The following is a 19,993-nucleotide window of genomic DNA, read 5'->3' on the forward strand; positions in this document are numbered from 1 at the left end:
AGGGGTAGCTAAATTAAATTTTTGATAGCTGTACTTGCTTGTTATTGATAAAAGTGACATTCAAGAGAAATGTAATAACACGTATACATGTATATATTAGGCATATGGGATTTCCTGGATGTTATTGCAACAGCATTTTGGTGTTAATATGACGGTGTCCTGTTATTATTGGCTGGATGCTTTGCTGAAGGAGTTGAATTTGTGCTGAAACTTGTGGGGAAGGGTTGGTCTCGAGTTACTGTCTGATTGAACAAACTCACAGTTGAAAGACTCTCGCCTGCCATTGTGAATCGATTCATCGAAGGACCGTTGCCAGGGTTTAAAGTAAATGACAACACTCCCAAGTAGCAAATTCCGAAATGCATCAAATTTTGGATGATTTTTTTGCCATTGTGAATCGATCCATCGAAGGACCGTTGCCAGGGTTTAAAGTAAATGACAACACTCCCAAGTAGCAAATTCCGAAATGCATCAAATTTTGGATGATTTTGTTTTCCTAGATATTTTATAACAACCTAGTGGTTGCCGAAAAAAATTTCAATGCAGCAACCTGCAATGTATATACTGTGCAGACTTATTCTTAATATTCTGTTTTGCAGACTTTGATTTCCAAAATATTCCCCAAATGGTGAGTAATGTTTATAGTGTATTTCTGAACCTGTCTTGAATTGTACTGACTAGCAACGGTACCCGCACTACGGGCGGGGCTTCAATTGTGAGGCCCAAATGAAAAGGCAAAATATCAGATATTGAAGGCTTTTTTAAATTTAAACGATTTATATAAACATCCGTTAAATCGTATCACACGCAAATCATCAAAATCTAAACAGTATTTGTAGAATTTCAATAAAAGCCACATCACTGTTCATATCGGTAAATATTATTCCATCGTGTTTGGAAAAATTGGAAAATTGGAAAAATTGGAAGAAAATTGGAAAAAACCAATATAGCCTATTTTACTCCAGGGGGTCCCAGGATTACCCAACCAAAATTTCGTTGCGATCGGTTCAGCCGTTTTTGCGGTACCTGGGATCAGACGGACAGACAGACAGACATTTGGTGAATTACAGTACGATATGATGAAATTAATTCATGTGCCATGCTCCGTACAGAGCGCCGGTTCTGCTGAAGCAGTTTCTTAGCGGGTTTACAATCCCGGGAGGGTTGCCACTCCGAAGCCATGGCAGGAATTTGTAATTTGTTCAGGGTGCCAGTGACATCTCGCCTACTCGACGCGAAAGACACCGTGGGATCTCTAACATCCACCAACTAACTCTGGCAGACAGGAAGCTGAGTTTTACATCCATCTGATGGACACCACACTCATTGATGAATCATGCTGCCTCCGAAACACCGGGACCACAGTCCAGTTTATAGCTGGGTCGGGATTTGAACCCAGGCTAGACGACTCAGAGGCGAGTGTGCGTACCTCTAAGCTATCCTGCCAGGCCATATGATGAAAGAAAACATTTTCCAATGCATCCAATCTCCATGCGCTCATTGTAAAAATGAATAGATAGATCCACAGTAAAATAAAAATGGGTTAATCCAGTGAGATGATGTAAAACGATTGCGATAGTAAATGGCTGTACTGGTGAGGAGTTACAAATGAATCTATGATTCATATAGCAACCACATATAGCAACCACATTCATATTCATTTGGATGTATGATTCATCACATCAATTTGTATGAAAGTTTTACATACCGGTATTTTGAACTTTGTTTTTACTCTGGGGGATGTGAAGTGCAAGTGTATTAGGCCTTCAATACAGTTACCGGTCACTATAGGGTAGTGCAAATATTAGGTGGAATGTGTGTCAATGAATAGCAAACTGAATTAAGATTACAATGTTTTTCTTTGTTTTAAACACAAAATGAAATTGATCAAATAAAGATATGAAAAATAGGGGCAATACCCCTGGGCGTTCACCTGGTAGAACAAAGTAGTACACCACACTGACTAAAGGTATTTTAAATAGTATCACGGTATTTTAAACCAATTTCAATGGTTGCTAGAAGACAGGGCAGCATATTCAATCATACTAATGTAATCATAAGACTTTAAACAAACAAATAAATTTATAACTATTCTGGGGGGGTGGGTGGGGGAGGGGGAGGGGGCAACACACCCTCACCCCCATGTAGACCCCCATAGACCCCGATTTTTCTAAAGCCGTGAACAAACTTTGGTACATCGTGATCAAGTGATGTGGGTCGTGATCAAGTTTCATCAGAATTGTATATTTTCGGAAAGGAGAGAAAATACGATGAACGGAATATTGTGGTCAAATTTCATCAGAACTGCATGTGTAGTTTCTGAGAAGAAAGAATTTCAAATTTCATCAGAACTGCATGTGTAGTTACTGAGAAGAAAGAATTTCAAATTTCATCAGAACTGCATGTGTAGTTTCTGAGAAGAAAGAATTTCAAATTTCATCAGAACTGCATGTGTAGTTTCTGAGAAGAAAGCAAATACCTATTTATTGAGAAACCCTCCCTCCTCCCCCAATTCCCTACTCCCCCTACCCCCCTATATCCTCTTAGACACACCGATTTTTATATTCTACTGTATATAATGTGTTACGTGCTCCTCCCCGACCCCCTGGTCACGATGTACCTCCAAGCCCCGAGAGGAGTCACGGCAGAAAAATGTGTTATTCTGTACGTCAAAGATCGATGGAGAAGCCACCTCAATTGTTACTCACAAACAAATATTGTATTAAGATCACACAAGAATAACAGTACAACAACAATAGTCTTCAAAAGTACAATCAATATGTCCTATGATGGTACTGTTATGTGTTCCTCCCCGACCGCCTGGTCTCGGTATACCTCCGAACCCCGAGAGGAGCCACGGCAGAAAAATATGTTATTCTGTGTTAGAAATCAACAGTGAAACCACACCAATGATTTTAAACGAGCAAATGTTGTATTAAACACCACACACAAGAATAACGGTACAACCAATAGCAATCCAGAGTGCACTCTATATATATCTTAGAATGGCACCATCAACTAAAGTCAGATAACTCACTGCGCTCCAAGTGAGTGAAAAAGGACACTCCTCAATGTCTCTATAACCTTCTCCAAGGCGAAGTTGATTCGCTCCAGCGATCGCTAGACCGAGGTCCAGTCGAAACCCGAATCCCGCTGTCCAGTCGAGACCCGAATCTCGTACAGATGGCAATGGCAGTCACACAGCCGAAACTGTAAAAAGGCACCCTCTAGAGGAGCACGTTCACAGCTCACTCAGCAAACCGCAACGTAATTGCAGACGAAGCGGTCGCGCACACACATCCCCGACAAACGATAGGATGTTGAGAAGAGCTGACGCCTAGCAAAACCTTTGTCGGCGAACGAGGCACGAGGTTCAAAATGGCCGACGGCTCTTGCTTGAGTCGATGTGGCCAGGCAAGGATTCGTCGGAATCTCAGCCTAAACCTGACTATGCAGATTTCTCAATCCCAGCGATAATACCTATCGCAGGATGTCCTTTCAAGGAACTCAAAATTCCCTCGCGACCTTCGTTAGACAATGCTCGCTACGGAGCTCGACATCATGCGTCTTGTCCGACTTTTCTCGCCATGCCTCTTCCTCTTCTTTTCCCTCGTCTTCCGGTTCGGTTTCCTGTATCATTGAAAGTTAACCTTTTTAACTTTTGATAACTGTTCATGAATATTAAACCTTTTGAAGATAATAATAGTACATAATATCAGAAATATGTCAAGTGGGTGAAAACCACAACAACGGAAGTGACGACTCCGTAACAGTACCATCAGTTTTGGTAATATAGAACTCACTGTGCTCCAAGTGAGTGAAACACGAACATCCCCAATGTCTCTTATTCCCGGCTTCAAGCCCAAAGTTGATTCGCTCCAGCGATCGACAGAACGATGCCCGATCGAGACCAGAATCCCGTTCGGATGACAGGCACAGTCACGCCGCACAAAACGGCACAACGGCGCACGCGGCCAAACCGGAGAAAAGGGTCACGCGGTTGCAGCGGCACAAAGGCGCACTCACAGCGACTGGGAAATCCAAAGGCGCCCTCCAGGTATGAACTTTCACTGTTCACCGTCGGCGAGCCGCAAAGGAATCGTCAAAAGCCTCGGTGCACACACACGCCACAGATATGTCTGAAAACGGTGGAAATGGTTGACGAAGCAAGGAAAGTCTCCTCGACGCGCGAAGCACGCGAGTCAAAATGGCCGACGGCTCGTCCTCGAGTCGCAACGACCCGGCGATGATTCTTCGGAATCTAACGCCAAACCTGACATGCAGGATAATCAGTCACAGCGATAGCAACTTTATCGCAGGAATTCCTTTTTCCCAGGAAATCCAAAGTACGTGACTCTTGCTCGACAACGTTCGATCCCGACTGCAAAGCAACCAGCTTCTTCTCCGACTTTTCGCTCCGCCCTCTTTTTCCTCTTCCTCTGCCTCTTCTTCGTCGTCTGGTTCCCGATCCGGTTTCCTGTTCCCTTTTAACATGAACTTTTTTTACCTTTTGACACCAGTTTAAGTTCATGAACCATAAACCTTTTGAACACAATAATAGTGCATGGAATCAGAAATATTTACAGTGGATGCAAAACCACAACAACGGAAGTGACGAATCCGTATCAAATGCCATGAACAAACTTGAGTTGCAACATACCATTTTAGCCAAGTTTGGTCACAATCCCATCAGCAATTTCGGAGAAGAAGTCACAATTGTTTACAGACTGACGGACGGACGACGCCGTCCCATAAGCTCCCCGGAACTATGTTCCTGGTGATTTAAAAAAAAATGGGTACAGTATAAACTAGAACGGCACTTGGGAGAGAGCATACCCCCACCAGGCTGAACAGTTTATGTTTTGTATCCACTGATGGGCCGGATCTGGATTCAGACCTTAACCAAAATCTAATCGGCTTGTTCTTGTCACCTAACCAACTCATCCAACAAGTTTTGTCATAACTCGTCCATAACTTTTTGAGAAATCATGCTACACATCATTTTGACGTATGTTCTTAATTGTGAAGAATCACTTCATAAAAAGTTTTTTAAAACTCTGGATCCGTATCTGGATCTTCACCAAAATTGAATCAATTGGTCCTTGTCACACACTCAACCTGTCCATCAAGTTTCGTCCAAATATATCCATAACTTTTTGAGATATCCTGCTCACAGAAAGACAAACAGGGGTGAAAGCATAACTTCCGTCCTCCTTTGTTGGTGAAGTTAACAAAGTATGAAGTAAGAATCCATATATTATCTGGTGGTATAATGGTCGAAGTCCTTTCATCGTAATTCTTAGACTGAGTTTTAAGCCACACATGTCTTGAGTTTTAATAGACTTATCTTTCAGCCCCTCGTTAAAACTTCGGTGATGTATTTAAATCAATTTTCAATGTTCGAAATTAGCTAACTCTCGAAGGGGAAACTGAGGTGTAGTGAGATGTCAACGTTATCAGCTATTCCTGGCCAATTGTGTTAAGTGCCAATGCGTTGGCACATAGTATCATTCTCCGAGAATAGCTGTTTGCGGGGATGTTCCGATGCATGCATCATGTAACCCAACGTGTCCCAGTTTCCCCCTGCAGTTGAGGATGAAATAATCCAAGGATAACAATTGATCTTTTGAATGGGGAGAGGTTCTTAAAATACATGTGTGTGTATATATATACAACAACAACAACATGCATTTTAAAGGCCATTTTCCCTGCTAGAGCGGGGGTTAGCCTTGCGGTCCCCATGACAATCTTCTCCATTTTGCCCTATTTTCTGCATCTCTCCTTGTTAACCCCCTTGCCCGCATTTCTTCTTCCACCATCTTTAGCCAAGTCTTTCTCGGTCTTCCCCGTCTTCTACTTCCTTCTACATTCATTTCCATCACTCTTCTCAACCAGTCACTTTCATCCTTCCTCAACACATGACCAAACCATCTCAACCTGTTCCTCTTCACAGCATTAATCACAGGCTTATTCCCATCATCTTTCGCAATTCATCATTTGTCTTCCTCTCTCTCAACGATACTCCGCACATCCGTCGAACCATTCGCATTTCCACCCTTTCCAACCTTCGTTGCTGCTCTACGTTCATTACCCATGTCTCGCTCCCATAAATCATAACACTTCTCACACATGCAGCATACACCTTTCCCTTCAGCTTCAACGACACTCCCCTCATCATCAGCACGCCACTCAATTCCCGAAACTTCTTCCATGCACATCTCACTCGAGCAACCGTTGCCGAGTCTGATCCACCTTCTCCATTCAGCATGTCTCCGAGGTAGCAAAATGTTTTCACACCTTCCAGCTTCACGCCGTCTCCAAGATCCAACTCAACATTTCCTCCATCTGCAGCTCCCTCTGTGCACACCTTACATTTGAATGTATTTGCCACACTGGTTAATGACCCTCTCAGACCACTACATTTTTGATGAACCCACTCAGCGCACGTTGTACACTGAATGGAGTTCACTCCGACACCCTTCCTACACACAGCACAGGGCCACTTCCCAGTTCTTTCCACCTCACCACATACTTTACCACTTGCCATCACCTTCGTCTTTCCGATATTCACCTTCAGACCTTTTGTCTCCATACATTCCTTCCACGTGTTCATCTTTTCCTTCAGTCCATCCATACTTTCCGCAATCAACACCAGATCATCTGCATACAACAACTCCCACGGTAAACCCTCCTTTACGTTCTGAGCCAGCACCTCCATCACAGCTACAAATAGGAGTGGACTTAGTACCGACCCCTGATGCACTCCCACCTTCACCTCAAACTCACCACTGTTCCCGTCCTTCGTCCTTACAGCTGTGCGCGCTCTTTTGTACATTGCCATCACTACTCTGATCAACCATTCCTCCACTCCTAACTTCCTCAATGCCCATGTCAATACTTTGCGTGGAACCCGATCGAATGCTTTCTCCAGATCAACAAACCCAAGAAACAACTTCTTCCTCTTCTCCATGTACTTCTCCTGCAACTGCCTCACAATGAAAAGCGCGTCTGTCGTTCCTCTTCCTGGCATAAATCCAAACTGCATTTCGTCGATCTTCACTTTCTTCCTTATCCTCCTCTCCAACACCCTTTCCAATACCTTCATTCCATGCTCCAATAACTTTATCGCTCGGTACGAGCCACACTCCAGAGGGTCACCTTTCCCCTTGTATAGAGGGACGAGGGTACTCAGTTCCCAAGCCACTGGAATGCGGCCTTCTTTCACCACCAGATTACAGATCTCTGTCATTCTCTTCACACCCCAACTTCCTGCTGCCTTCAACATATCTCCCACAACTCCCGTCGGCCCTCCCGCTTTTCTACCCTTCATTGCTTTTATCGCTTCCTCAACTTCCTTCTCAGTTATCTTCTCTGCCGGTCCTAAAACTGGGTTACTCTCTATGTTGCCATCCCATTCATTCTCTGTATTCAACAGCATTTCCATATATCTTTTCCATCTTCCTTTAATTCCATCTGGGTCGACAACGATTTGTCCCACTTCATCCTTCAAGCAACTCACCCCCATCACATCACACCTCTCTTTCGCTATCTGCTTTGCAATCCTGAATACTGCTTTCTGACCCTCTTCCGAATCCAAGCGTTCTCCGAACATTTTCCTACATGCCTCCTGCGCCTTTGCTACCTCTTTCTAAGCAGCCTTCCTGGCTGCCTTATAACTTTCATGCTCTGCTGTTTCTGCTCCCGTACCCTTCGCCTTCTGCCACTCCTTGAACTTCTTCCTCTTCTCGTCAATCCTCTTTCCAACTTCATCATCCCACCACCATGTTTCCGAGTGCCTCGGTGGTCCTTTTGTCCATCCACATACCTCACCAACGGCTCCCAACAGACTAGCTTTCATTGACATCCAACCACTTTCAAGCTCAACCACATCATCCTCTACCCTACTCAGCCTCTCTTTTAATGCCTCCTTCACTGTCACCTCTTTCAACCTCCACACCTTCATTCTCGGTTGGTACTTCACCCGCCGAGCTCTCCTCGCACCTTTCACCCTTACGTCGCAGACAACCAAGTGGTGCTGTGAAACAGCCTCCTCCCCCGGGATCACCTTTGTGTCTCGGAGGTGCCCCCTATCTCGCCTACGCACCATCAAGTAGTCAACGGTTGTCGTCGACCCACCTGACGTGTATGTAACAAGCTTATTATCCTCTTTCTGGAATTGAGTATTACAAATCAACAAATCAGCTCCATCAGCAAACTCCAAAATCCTTTCACCTTCTCCATTTCTCACACCATATCCGTAACCCCCATGAACTCCGTCAAAACCATCCATACTCCTTCCCACATGTCCATTTAGGTCTCCTCCTACCACAACAACTTCCTCATCTTTCACGTTTTCCATCAGCTTCTCTATCGCACACCAGAACTTGTCCTCCTCTTCATCTTGTCCACTTCTCTATCGCACAAACCCTCGCCTTCGACAAATACACTAAACAGATCACAAAGACAGCCTTCTTTCACCTGAAAAACATCGCCCGTCTCCGTCCATCCCTCTCCTCCGTGGCTGCAGAAACCCTCATCCACGCCTTCATCACCTCCCGTCTGGACTACTGCAATAGCCTCCTTTATGGTTCACCCTCAACAATCACCAATAAACTCCAATACATTCAGAACTCCGCTGCCCGTCTACTCACCCATTCCCGGACCCGTGACCACATCACCCCCGTCCTTTACAAGCTTCACTGGCTCCCCATCTCCCAGAGAATCCAGTACAAAATCCTCCTCTTGACCTACAAAGCCCTCCATAACCTGGCCCCATCCTACCTGGCTGACCTCCTCTCCAGACACACTCCCACCCGCAACCTCCGCTCTGCTGGTACCAACCTCCTGACCCCCCCCCCATCCGGACCAAATTTAGATCCTGGGGGGACAGGGCCTTCTCCATCGCTGCTCCCACCCTCTGGAACTCGCTACCTCACACCATCAGAGACCCCTCCTCACTCACCACATTCAAAACATCACTCAAGACCCACCTGTTCAACACTGCATTCAACATTTAACCCACAGCATCTAACCCCTGACTATCTCCTCTCCTTCTCCCTCCTTTGTGCTTTGAATATTTCCCTATTGATTCTTCTTTTTTTGCAATTGTTTTTATGTTTTGCTATGCATTATGTTTTGCACTCTGTCAAAGCGTCTTTGGGCTTCCTGAAAAGCGCTATATAAAATAAATGCATTATTATTATTATTATTATCGCTTCGACCAACCTGCGGAGCATATCCCGAGATGACGTTCACCAAGAGCTTTACAATCATCATTTTCACCATCATCAACCTATCAATCACTCTCGTCACACTCACCACACTGTCTACAAACTCCTCAGAAAACAGGACACCAACACCATTCACGCCCTCCAGGCACCCTTGCCACACAAACTTGTATTTTTGTCCCTGCCGACCCTTCACCATTCTCACACCACTTCCCTTCCATCTCGTCTCTTGCACACAACATATGTCCACTCTTCTTCTGACCAATACTTCCACCACTTCTCCTGATCTCCCTGTCATTGTCCCTACATTCCATGTCCCAAACCTCAGAAACCGATCTCCACTTCGGGCTGTACCCTGCCCACATGTAGTTGTAATTGTCATGGTTCTCTTTTTGAGGCAATGTTTTTATGGCCGGATGCCCTTCCTGACGCCAACCCTCTTAGTCGCCTCTTACGACACGCAGGGATACGGCGTACCTATTTTTATCCAGGGTACACACTGGGAAAAGTCTCTAAGTGAGAACGTGGATTTGAGAAAGCAGGAGCAGAGGTGAAAGAAAAACGAGATATAGGGGGCGGGGCACAAGTCGAGACGAGGAGGCCGCACGAGACACCAGGCCGCACCAGGCGCACGAGGCGCGAACAAAGAAACGACTAATTACACACCAACAACTACAAAACCAAAACCAAATAGAAACACACAATAACACATACACAACAAAATACGCAGCGGAAATTTGACAAAGAAACGAACGGGAAAACACTCAAACTTGAGTATATTCCCTGACGGAAATTTGTGTGTATATATATATGTCTTTGTCAAATATATATATATATATATATATATATATATGTATATATATATATATGTATATATTATATATATATATGTATATATATATATATATATATATATATATATATATATATATGTATATATATATATATGTATATATATATATACAGTATATGTATATATATATATATGTATATATATATATATATGTATATATATATATATATATATATATGTATATATATGTATATATATATATATATATATATATATATATATATATATATATATATATATATATATATATATATATATATATATATATATATATATATATATATATATATATATATATATATATATATATATTGTTGTGGATATGAGGATTGTATTTTTTTATTGTGTGTTTTATTAATATTGCTTGATTCTGGACCCTCCTGCCTCCAGTGTTGTGTAAAGGTCAAAGGGCGTCCCATAATTAGTCCATAAAGCATACACGTTAGCCAATCATAGAATACCCCTGTTCAATAGTTATATCTTTATTATGTGTATTAGGGTAAGGCCTTGTCTTCCATTAAGATGACACTCCATTGCACCAAGAGAAATAGAGTAGATTCCTTTCACATTCCCCTTTCATCATTGCCAAGCCTAGATTGCCAATTACATCCCCTCCAAAACCACCATTGAACATGTGCTCGGGTCGGGGAAGAAAGGTGTGCCCGCCCATCGTCATCAAGGGCGGAGCTAGAGGGCCGTGCCGACCAATCAGGGCCGAGGTGAGCACACCGATGGGCGTGTCCTAAAGGCCGGCGGCTTGATCGCCGGAGGCGCCATAAAAAGCGCGCGCGCAAGGTCCTGAGAGAGAAGGGAGATCATCCAGCAGCGATTCTTGTCGAAGGGAGATCATCCAGCAGCGATTCTTGTCCAAAAGAGATCATCCAGGGAAGCACAAAGCCTGCTATTCGTCGCCTTGCTCGCCAAAGTTGGACCAAGCAAGAGAGTTGGGCAAGAAGTAAGCACGTTGTTCCGTTGTGTGGTTGGACCAGACGAGTCCTGGCAAAGCACGCGACGTCCACGCAGCAGGAGCAGCAGTCACAGCAGCTTCAGATACAGCAGCTTGGGGCCTGGACGGCAGTTTTGAGCGGGGCCGCGAAGGAACGGCGGCTGCCAAACGCGCCGATCGTGCTGCAGTACCGGTGGACCTTCCTCTCCCTCCAGCCATCCATCTCCCGCCAGTCCTATCATCATTCCCCGCGTGAGTCTGTCCTTGTTTGTTCTGTCCCTGGGTTAATTAAGACTGCATAGGATAAGCTAGCGATTTTCAATGTGTCCTTCTGGTCCGTCCCTCTGTCTATTTTATTTTATTATCCTTCCTTCTCGTTGGTTATTTTGAGCCTGTAAATAGCAAATAAATTATATTCGTATTTCCAACCTTTTTGTCTGCTTCTTCTTCACATCCGTATCGCCTTAGTCTTTTCCCTATTGAATATCTGTGGCGCGATCCGGCCAACGTTCGGGAATCGGGTTAGTCGGGGTAACTGTACGGCCACGGGGCCATCCGCTCGGCAAACACAACATCTTATCCGCGGTCCGTAACAATTGGTGTCTGGGAGTGAGATACGAGGCCCAAACCAAATTTTTAAAACATCAAGAAAAAATTTGGTCAAAATTTGGAGCGGCCGAAATTTGTTTTGTTTTACAAAACCCGAATTTTGAAATCGCGCCATGGCTGGTCAAGGCGACGGGATGTCGGTGGGAGAGATAGACGGGGTAGAATCGACCCAGGACCTGGGGGAAATGTATGTGGAGGAGGGCAATGAGGAGGTGGTTGAGGAGGTTTCAGGCGCGCAAAATGGCGCACGAGGTTACGGGCGCGCAAAATGGCGCCTCGCACATGGCTACGGCGACTGCGCCCGCGACCGTAGCAGCGCCGCCGGTGGATTCGAACCTTTTTTTGCTGCAAATGGGGGCCCTTATGGACAAAATGGGTAAGCAATTAAGGGACGAAGCGAGGGCTGATAGTGAGCGATTGAGGGGCCAAATGGGGGCAATGAGGGACGAAGCGAGGGCTGATAGTGAGCGATTGGGGGGCGAAATGGGGGGCAAAATGGGAGAAATGGGGGGAACGGCTAGAAGCTAAATTTCAGGGGTTAGACATGAAATTTGAGGGGTTAGACAGTAATTTTAAGGGGTTAGACAAGAAATTTGAGGGGTTAGACAAGAAATTTGAGGGGTTAGACAAGAAATTTGAGGGGTTAGACAATGGGATAGAAGGGGTGAAACATGGGTTAACGGGGGTGGAAAATAGAATGGCTGCCCAGGAGAATCAGATAGAGGGGGTGAAAGATGGGTTAAGGGGGTTAGAAAACACAATGGACGACAAATTGCGGGAAGTAGGGGAGCAATCCACCCGGGAAATCAAACGGATGGGGAACCAGATAGAGGAGGTGAAAATCGGGTTAGAAAGTAAATTGGATGCTCAAAGGGATGAATTAGGACAGATGAGGGCGGCATCCACAAAAGAGATGGAGGAGATGAAGGAGGAGATACGACGAGGTGTAAGCGAGGAGGTCTCGGGGGTACGCGAGGAGGTAAAGCGAGGCGAGAAGCGTATGGAAAAAGAGGTGAGAAATGGGACGGCAAAGTTACAAGGGGGCATAGAGGACCTGACGGAGGAGGTGGAACAGCTGACGGTGGGACAGACGGAGTTAGTGGAGCAGGTTCAAAGGAACACTGCGGTACTCGGAGGGTTAAAAGCGACACAAAACGACATTAAAAATGACTTAATAGCGACACAGAGGCAATGTCAGATGGTACGTGAGGGACTGACAACGATGTTGGACGAGGTGACAGAAGTAATGGAGACGAAGGACCGGGAGGTGAGGACGCACATAGAGACGGTCAAGGTAGCCTTAGAGGACGAGATTGAGGAGACGCACCGGGAGATAAAAGAGGTGAAGCAAAAGTTAAAGGAGGTGGAAGAGGGGGTGAGTGAAATTAAGAAGAGACGGACAGAAACTAAGAGAGAAATACAGGAGGAGGTGATGGAATAAGTACAAGGTCTGTGTTCAAATCATGAATATGTGCTCACTAACCAAATAAAGAGTTTGCAGGTGGCGAAGGAGGTGCGGAGACGAGGTGCCAAGGTGAGTGGCGATATATTCGGAAATGCATATGATGTGAGGGGAGCTTCAGTCGGCTTGGGGGTTGATTTGGATCCGGGTGTTCGTGAGAGGCCGTTGGTGAAGTGTGCGACAGGTACGGTGTGCGAAGGAGGAGGTGTGCGAGAATGTCCGACTCTGGGGTGTGTGAGGAAAAAGTGCGCGCCAAGGAGTGAGTGTGCAGTCGAGAGTGAGTCGGTCGTAGCGCGTGTGTGAGGGAGCACATGGAAGCGCGTAGTGGGGAGTGTTACAGAGGATGTAACGAGAGAGTGTACACCTGTGGTGAGTGTTACGGAGGGAGTAATGAGAGAGTGTGCGCAAGAGGATGCGTGAGAAAGGTGTGTAACGGACAGGTGCATGAGGAAAGTGCGCTGTCAAAAGTAAGGAAGAATGCACACCTGTGGTGAGTGTTACAGAGGATGTAACGAGAGAGTGTACACCTGTGGTGAGTGTTACGGAAGGTGTAACGGGAGAGTGTGCGCAAGAGGATGCGCGAGAAAGGTGTGTAACAGAGGGGTGCATGAGGAAAGAGTGCGCTGTCAAAAGTAAGGGTGAGTGCGCAACCGAGTGTGGAGGTGAAAGTAGCAAGAGTGACACGGAGCGTGAGTTGGTTGTGGCAGGTGAGAGAGGATGTACACCTGGAATGGAGGGATGCACACCTGGAATGGTAGAACGCGTATGGGAATGCACGCTGGAGCTGGTCGTGAGGCACGTGGTTGGGTGTGCGAGTGAGAGCACACCTGTGGTTGTCACAGAGGAGGTGACCGAGGAGGGGGCGTGAAGAGGTGTGTTGGTGAGGTGTGCGAACGACGAGTGTGTGCAAAGGTGTGCGGTGGTCAGGTGTGTGACCAAGTCTATGAGCGAAAGAACGAGTGCAATAGCGAAGTACGCGGGGTGTACGGGCGGCATTGGAGCACTGAGCTCGGTGAGGGTGAAAGGGGTAGCGTATGCATGTGAGCATGCAGGTGAAGCATCGACGGTAACCGGGTTAGCGGTTAGAGCGACGTATAGCCGAATCGGGCCCTCGGTGCGCGCCGGGCAGCTTCGCGTGCCGCGAGGACCAGCGGGGATCCGAACCACGGCGGTTTCGAAAGAACCGCCGTGCGAGATCCGCGCCGGGCCTTGCTCGGAACGGCCGCGTCCGTGCTCCACTAAGCGGAGCGGGCAGCCCGATAGGAAGGGTCGTCATGGCGACCCCTTTTTGTTGAGGCGTTCCGGCAGGTCGAGATCGGGCCATTGGATGGCTCCGTGCCGAGGTGGTGCGTGGGATCTCGGCCCGGGTAAACCTCCTTCCCTGCACCGAGTGCCGGACGTATCCAGCCGCCGGCACCAAACAACCCGCATTCATTGCTCGGCTTTGCGAAGCCGAGCTTTAGAAGTGAATTGGCGCACCGAGAGGCACTAGTGAGAAGACTGATGATGAGGATAGTGTTTTGGCCCTGAAATTAGAAAAACAAAATTTGATGATTGGCAGAGTGAGGATTGGCAGACGATTGGTAGTGATTGGCAAAAAGTTTGATTGGCTGAAATTTTATGTGCCAAATTGGTAGTGAAAGATGCCCGATGTGGTGGGATGGCAACTCTGCCATCTCTCACAGCGGGGGCAAAGGAGCACTAGATTTATGGGGTTTATGGCAGTGAAAACTAGCCCGGGAGGGTTTGGATAATGTGTAGGGATCTAGAGAAGATGACAATACGTAACGTTAAGATTAGTTAGTGACAATGATACCTGTAGTGGGGACGCAGGTAGATTAGAGTGGATGATAATGACGTGGTATGTGCTTAGTTTAAAGGGAAGACGGGGAGCACTAAGTTAGCAGGGCAACAGGTAGATTAGATGATGCCGTGTGAGTGTTGGAGGTGTATTCAGAAGCGTATTGTGAAAAGTGTGTGAGGAACAGGTGTGATTGCACAGGTGTGCAACTGAACAGGTGTATGGAGCAGTGTTTGAGTGAGTGATGGTGATGAGTATTGTGCTGACCAAATGGTCCAGGAAGGAAGGAGGGTGCAGGTGGCACCAGGTGTGATTGCACAGGTGTGCAACAACAGGTGAATGGAGAATGGTTGTGTGGAATAAATGGTAGTGTGGAATATCTGGAGTATTGGAATGGATGGTTGTGGAGTGAGTATGGTGGAAACTATGGAGTGGAGTGGATGGTGTGAAGGTGTGAATGGGGGAAGGATGGACCCCCATCACGAATACCCGGGGAGGGTAGTGTAAGTGTTTGGTAGAGGGTACAGGTAAATTGTGGTTGGATATTGGCATCTGTGGTGCGAGGTGAAAGAATGGTATTTGGATGGGTGCATTAGTGTTGTGGAAATGGCTGGGCGTGTAGCCTGTTAGTGTGTGTAGTTGGTTTGGGCACTCCACCACTGTGAGGATGTCGGCCAGGTGAGGCCGCAGGTGGGCTCTGGGAGCCGGTAGAGTTGTTGTGGATGGGGCACGAGGATCCGGAGGACGGACCCGGGTAGCCCAGTGCCAGAGGGCACCGAGGGGTGACAGAGCCAGGAGGGGCCTTCCCCAATTAGATAGGTTAGGGTGAGGAGCTAGGTAAGCTCGGGTGGCAACTGCAGTGGTGGAGGTGTGCAGGTGGGTAGACCTGCTGGGAGAGCTGCACGACCCAGCCCAGAAATTGTGCAAGGGCACAGGGAGATGAATCGGGGGAGTGAGACCCCAAATTGAGAAGCACCACAGTTTGGTCAATGGGAATTGGTTTTTAAAACCACATAGAGTAAGATTGCCAATGGTTTGGCAGGGAAAGACCCCGGGTAGTGTAAAGTGTGTTAAAGTCATTTAGAGGATAGTTAGGATTGAAGTCTCCTCGCACCATCTGCATCCACTCACCTGGGATGACGTACCTCCACACCATGCCAGGTTGTTTTATTATTTTTGATGCAAATGTTTGGAATGTGAGACGCATCATGACGTGGGTGTGACATTGTGCTTGATGTTCCATCTCTTCCTCCTTATGAGGATTGATGATGAATTGGGTGATGGCAAATTTTGGTTAGAGGGATTGTGGAGACGAATTTGGTATAGGGGAAATATGGGGAAGACGTGACATTAGCGACGAATTTGTAAATGTGTAGATTTTGTAAATATGGGGTAAGGGCAAGGGTAGTGTAGGTGACAGGGGGGGTGACGTACGGTAGGGATGAGCTTTCTCACTTCGCTCTCCGTACGCACTTCGCCTTGCATTGCCTTATTGATGTGTACCCTTGTGACCTTACCCCTCGCTCATCTGTCTCTCCCCCCCTTTGTCTCCCACATGAGGACCTGTGCGCCACTGGGCGCCGAGGGGAGCGTGCGTGAGTCCGCCATTGTGCGCCCGGAACTCCCAGAACCAGCTGTCTGCATCGATGCACCACATTATGGACCACATGTCTGTGGCCGAGCACCACTTATGGACCCCATGGGTTGGGGCATGGCCCCTCTGCTGGAACCGGCCGTGAAGGCCCGAAATCTTGCTGGCGGACCTTGGCCACAGGGCACCGATGCCCCACAGGTGAACCACACTAGTCGGCCCCTGTGAGTGTGGGCCATAAATAAATAAAAATGGACACGTTGGGTGCATTTCATTTTATTTCCACCAATAGGCCGCCAGTAAGAAAATGAAAGAAAGACAACATCAGGAAGAGAGTAATAGCCAGCAGAGGGAGCCGAAGAGCAAGAGACCACCTGCAGGGTTAGGGGTTGTTGTTTTTATTTTTATTCATGGACAGTGATGACTGTGCACCGATTGGTGCTTGAGGGTGTGTTGGTGCGTTTTGGGTGCTTTCATGGTACGTTGATGCAGAGCAGACAGTCTCCCCCCAAAAAGAACAATCACAGGTCCTGGGTTCGTTTTGTAAATAAAAGCAGAGTCATTGTAAATAATGATCCCCACCGTAAATGTATAGTTTGAAGACCAATTCCGCAATTCGGTTAGCTATGGGCGTGAGTCTGTTAGGTAGGGTGCAATGGAGCAGCGGGACATATTTATTTATGTTTTAAAACTGTCGCACTCAGGGTCAGGTTAAATGTAGGGGGAATTACACCTACGTGTCACACTAAGTTAAAGTTATAGGCCCGGGACGTGCCTAAGAGGAGGAGGTGGCAGTGTTGTGGATATGAGGATTGTATTTTTTTATTGTGTGTTTTATTAATATTGCTTGATTCTGGACCCTCCTGCCTCCAGTGTTGTGTAAAGGTCAAAGGGCGTCCCATAATTAGTCCATAAAGCATACACGTTAGCCAATCATAGAATACCCCTGTTCAATTGTTATATCTTTATTATGTGTATTAGGGTAAGGCCTTGTCTTCCATTAAGATGACACTCCATTGCACCAAGAGAAATAGAGTAGATTCCTTTCACATTCCCCTTTCATCATTGCCAAGCCTAGATTGCCAATTACATCCCCTCCAAAACCACCATTGAACATGTGCTCGGGTCGGGGAAGAAAGGTGTGCCCGCCCATCGTCATCAAGGGCGGAGCTAGAGGGCCGTGCCGACCAATCAGGGCCGAGGTGAGCACACCGATGGGCGTGTCCTAAAGGCCGGCGGCTTGATCGCCGGAGGCGCTATAAAAAGCGTGCGCGCAAGGTCCTGAGAGAGAAGGGAGATCATCCAGCAGCGATTCTTGTCAAAGGGATATCATCCAGCAGTGATTCTTGTCCAAGGGAGATCATCCAGCAGCGATTCTTGTCCAAGGGAGATCATCCAGCAGCGATTCTTGTCCAAAAGAGATCATCCAGGGAAGCCCAAAGCCTGCTATTCGTCGCCTTGCTCGCCAAAGTTGGACCAAGCAAGAGAGTTGGGCAAGAAGCAAGCACGTTGTTCCGTTGTGTGGTTGGACCAGACGAGTCCTGGCAAAGCACGCGACGTCCACGCAGCAGGAGCAGCAGTCACAGCAGCTTCAGATACAGCAGCTTGGGGCCTGGACGGCAGTTTTGAGCGGGGCCGCGAAGGAACGGCGGCTGCCAAACACGCCGATCGTGCTGCAGTACTGGTGGACCTTCCTCTCCCTCCAGCCATCCATCTCCCGCCAGTCCTATCATCATTCCCCGCGTGAGTCTGTCCTTGTTTGTTCTGTCCCTGGGTTAATTAAGACTGCATAGGATAAGCTAGCGATTTTCACTGTGTCCTTCTGGTCCGTCCCTCTGTCTATTTTATTTTATTATCCTTCCTTCTCCTTGGTTATTTTGAGCCTGTAAATAGCAAATAAATTATATTCGTATTTCCAACCTTTTTGTCTGCTTCTTCTTCACACCCGTGTCGCCTTAGTCTTTTCCCTATTGAATATCTGTGGCGCGATCCGGCCAACTTTCGGGAATCGGGTTAGTCGGGGTAACTGTACGGCCGCGGGGCTATCCGCTCGGCAAACACAACATCTTATCCGCGGTCCGTAACAATATATATATATATATATATATATATATATATATATATATATATATATATACTGTCTATATATACTGTATATATATACTGTATAAAACAATACAGTTTACAGTTATGTATAAACAAACATTTTTATTACAGTAAATACATTGTAATTCTTACCACTGTACTGTATACATGGTCTCGGGTCGCTCACCTGCAGTGAGCAAAAGGCTGCACTTGTTTTTGGATATTTTCATTTGCGGATGCTTTGTGACAGTTCTTTGATTTTTCCTGGTGTATTGGGTTTGATGTCCATCGGCACGCAAAATTTCAGCTTCCTACGCCACGCGGAAAGTACTGAACATTAATATCAGTCATTCAGTGAGTGGTTAGAATGACTTTTATATATTAGAAGATATATGCATTTTTTTTTTTTTTTTTTTTTTTTTGTATACTGAATCGAGGCTCGTGAAAGAGCTAACATTTATTTCACAAACAAATCAACCAGACAAACAAAACACACAAAAAGAGGGAGCGGAAGACAAGATGGGGAGAGAAGGGGAAGCACACAACCACAACATTTCAGAGCAGAGAGAAGTGTGGGAGGGAGAGGGCTTGGGGGCAGGGGCGTGGGAGGGGCAGGGCGGGGGGGAGAGGTATAAAATACAAGGGGACCGAAATTAGCGGGGGTAGAAAAGATCAAGGTTTTGGATGGGGGAGGATAAGAGATGGTGGTGAACAGCTGTTTTAAAGACCTGGAGGGTGCAGTGGGATTGAAGAGAGTGAGGGAGTTTGTTCCAGAGGCGGGAGAAAAGAGGAATGAAGGAGTGAAAGTGAGCAGAAAGTCTTGATTTTGGCCGTTTAACCATAAGAGGGTTGCAGGCAGATCTTGTGCGACCTGTAGGAATATTTGGGGGACAGAGCCCAGAGAGGGCTGGGGGGGCAAGGCCAGAGAGGAGTCGGTAGAAGACGGAAAGACCACCAACCTGCCTGCGGTGAGTGAGTGAAAGGCCCTTGGAGTTAGCTTCATCGCGGGAGATTCCAATGATTCTGAACGCTTTGGTTTCAACAGCGTGCAGACGGGCTAGGTGTGAGGCAGGAGCACCAGACCAGAGGGGAGAGCAGTATTCCATAGAGCTGCGGATGAAAGCCTTGTATGTGGTGAGGAGCTCAGGTGTGCCAAGGAAGGACTTCGCACGACGGAGGATGCCCAGTCGGCGACTGGCTTTGGAGGCCAGATTTGAAATGTGGTTTTCCCAGGAAAGATCATGGCAAATAGTGAGACCCAAAAGCTTGAGTGACAGAACTTCTTGGAGAGGATTGTTCAGAAAGTGGATGGGAGGGTTTTCCAGTCGGTCTTTTCGGAGAGACATCGTAAGAGTGTGAGATTTATCAGGATTGAAAGACATGTTCCATTTGTTTGCCCAGTCTGTTACATCGACATAT

The 19,993-nt window shown here is 46.7% G+C and overlaps 1 protein-coding gene across 4 annotated transcripts in view; it reads left to right on the forward strand.

Moving 5' to 3' along the window:
* LOC137438178 (membrane-associated guanylate kinase, WW and PDZ domain-containing protein 1-like) overlaps positions 1-19,993 on the forward strand; it is a 139,032-nt gene that overhangs the window by 68,977 nt on the left and 50,062 nt on the right. For all 4 annotated transcript variants that reach the window (XM_068133189.2, XM_068133190.2, XM_078766506.1 and 1 more), the window contains one exon: positions 600-628. In XM_068133189.2, coding sequence (XP_067989290.2) covers positions 600-628 — 29 coding nt within the window. The remainder of the gene's footprint in view (positions 1-599; positions 629-19,993) is intronic.

The sequence above is a fragment of the Myxine glutinosa genome, chromosome 12 (assembly GCF_964187855.1).
Source record: "Myxine glutinosa chromosome 12, kmMyxGlut1.1, whole genome shotgun sequence".
NCBI classification, from domain to species: Eukaryota; Metazoa; Chordata; class Myxini; order Myxiniformes; family Myxinidae; genus Myxine; species Myxine glutinosa.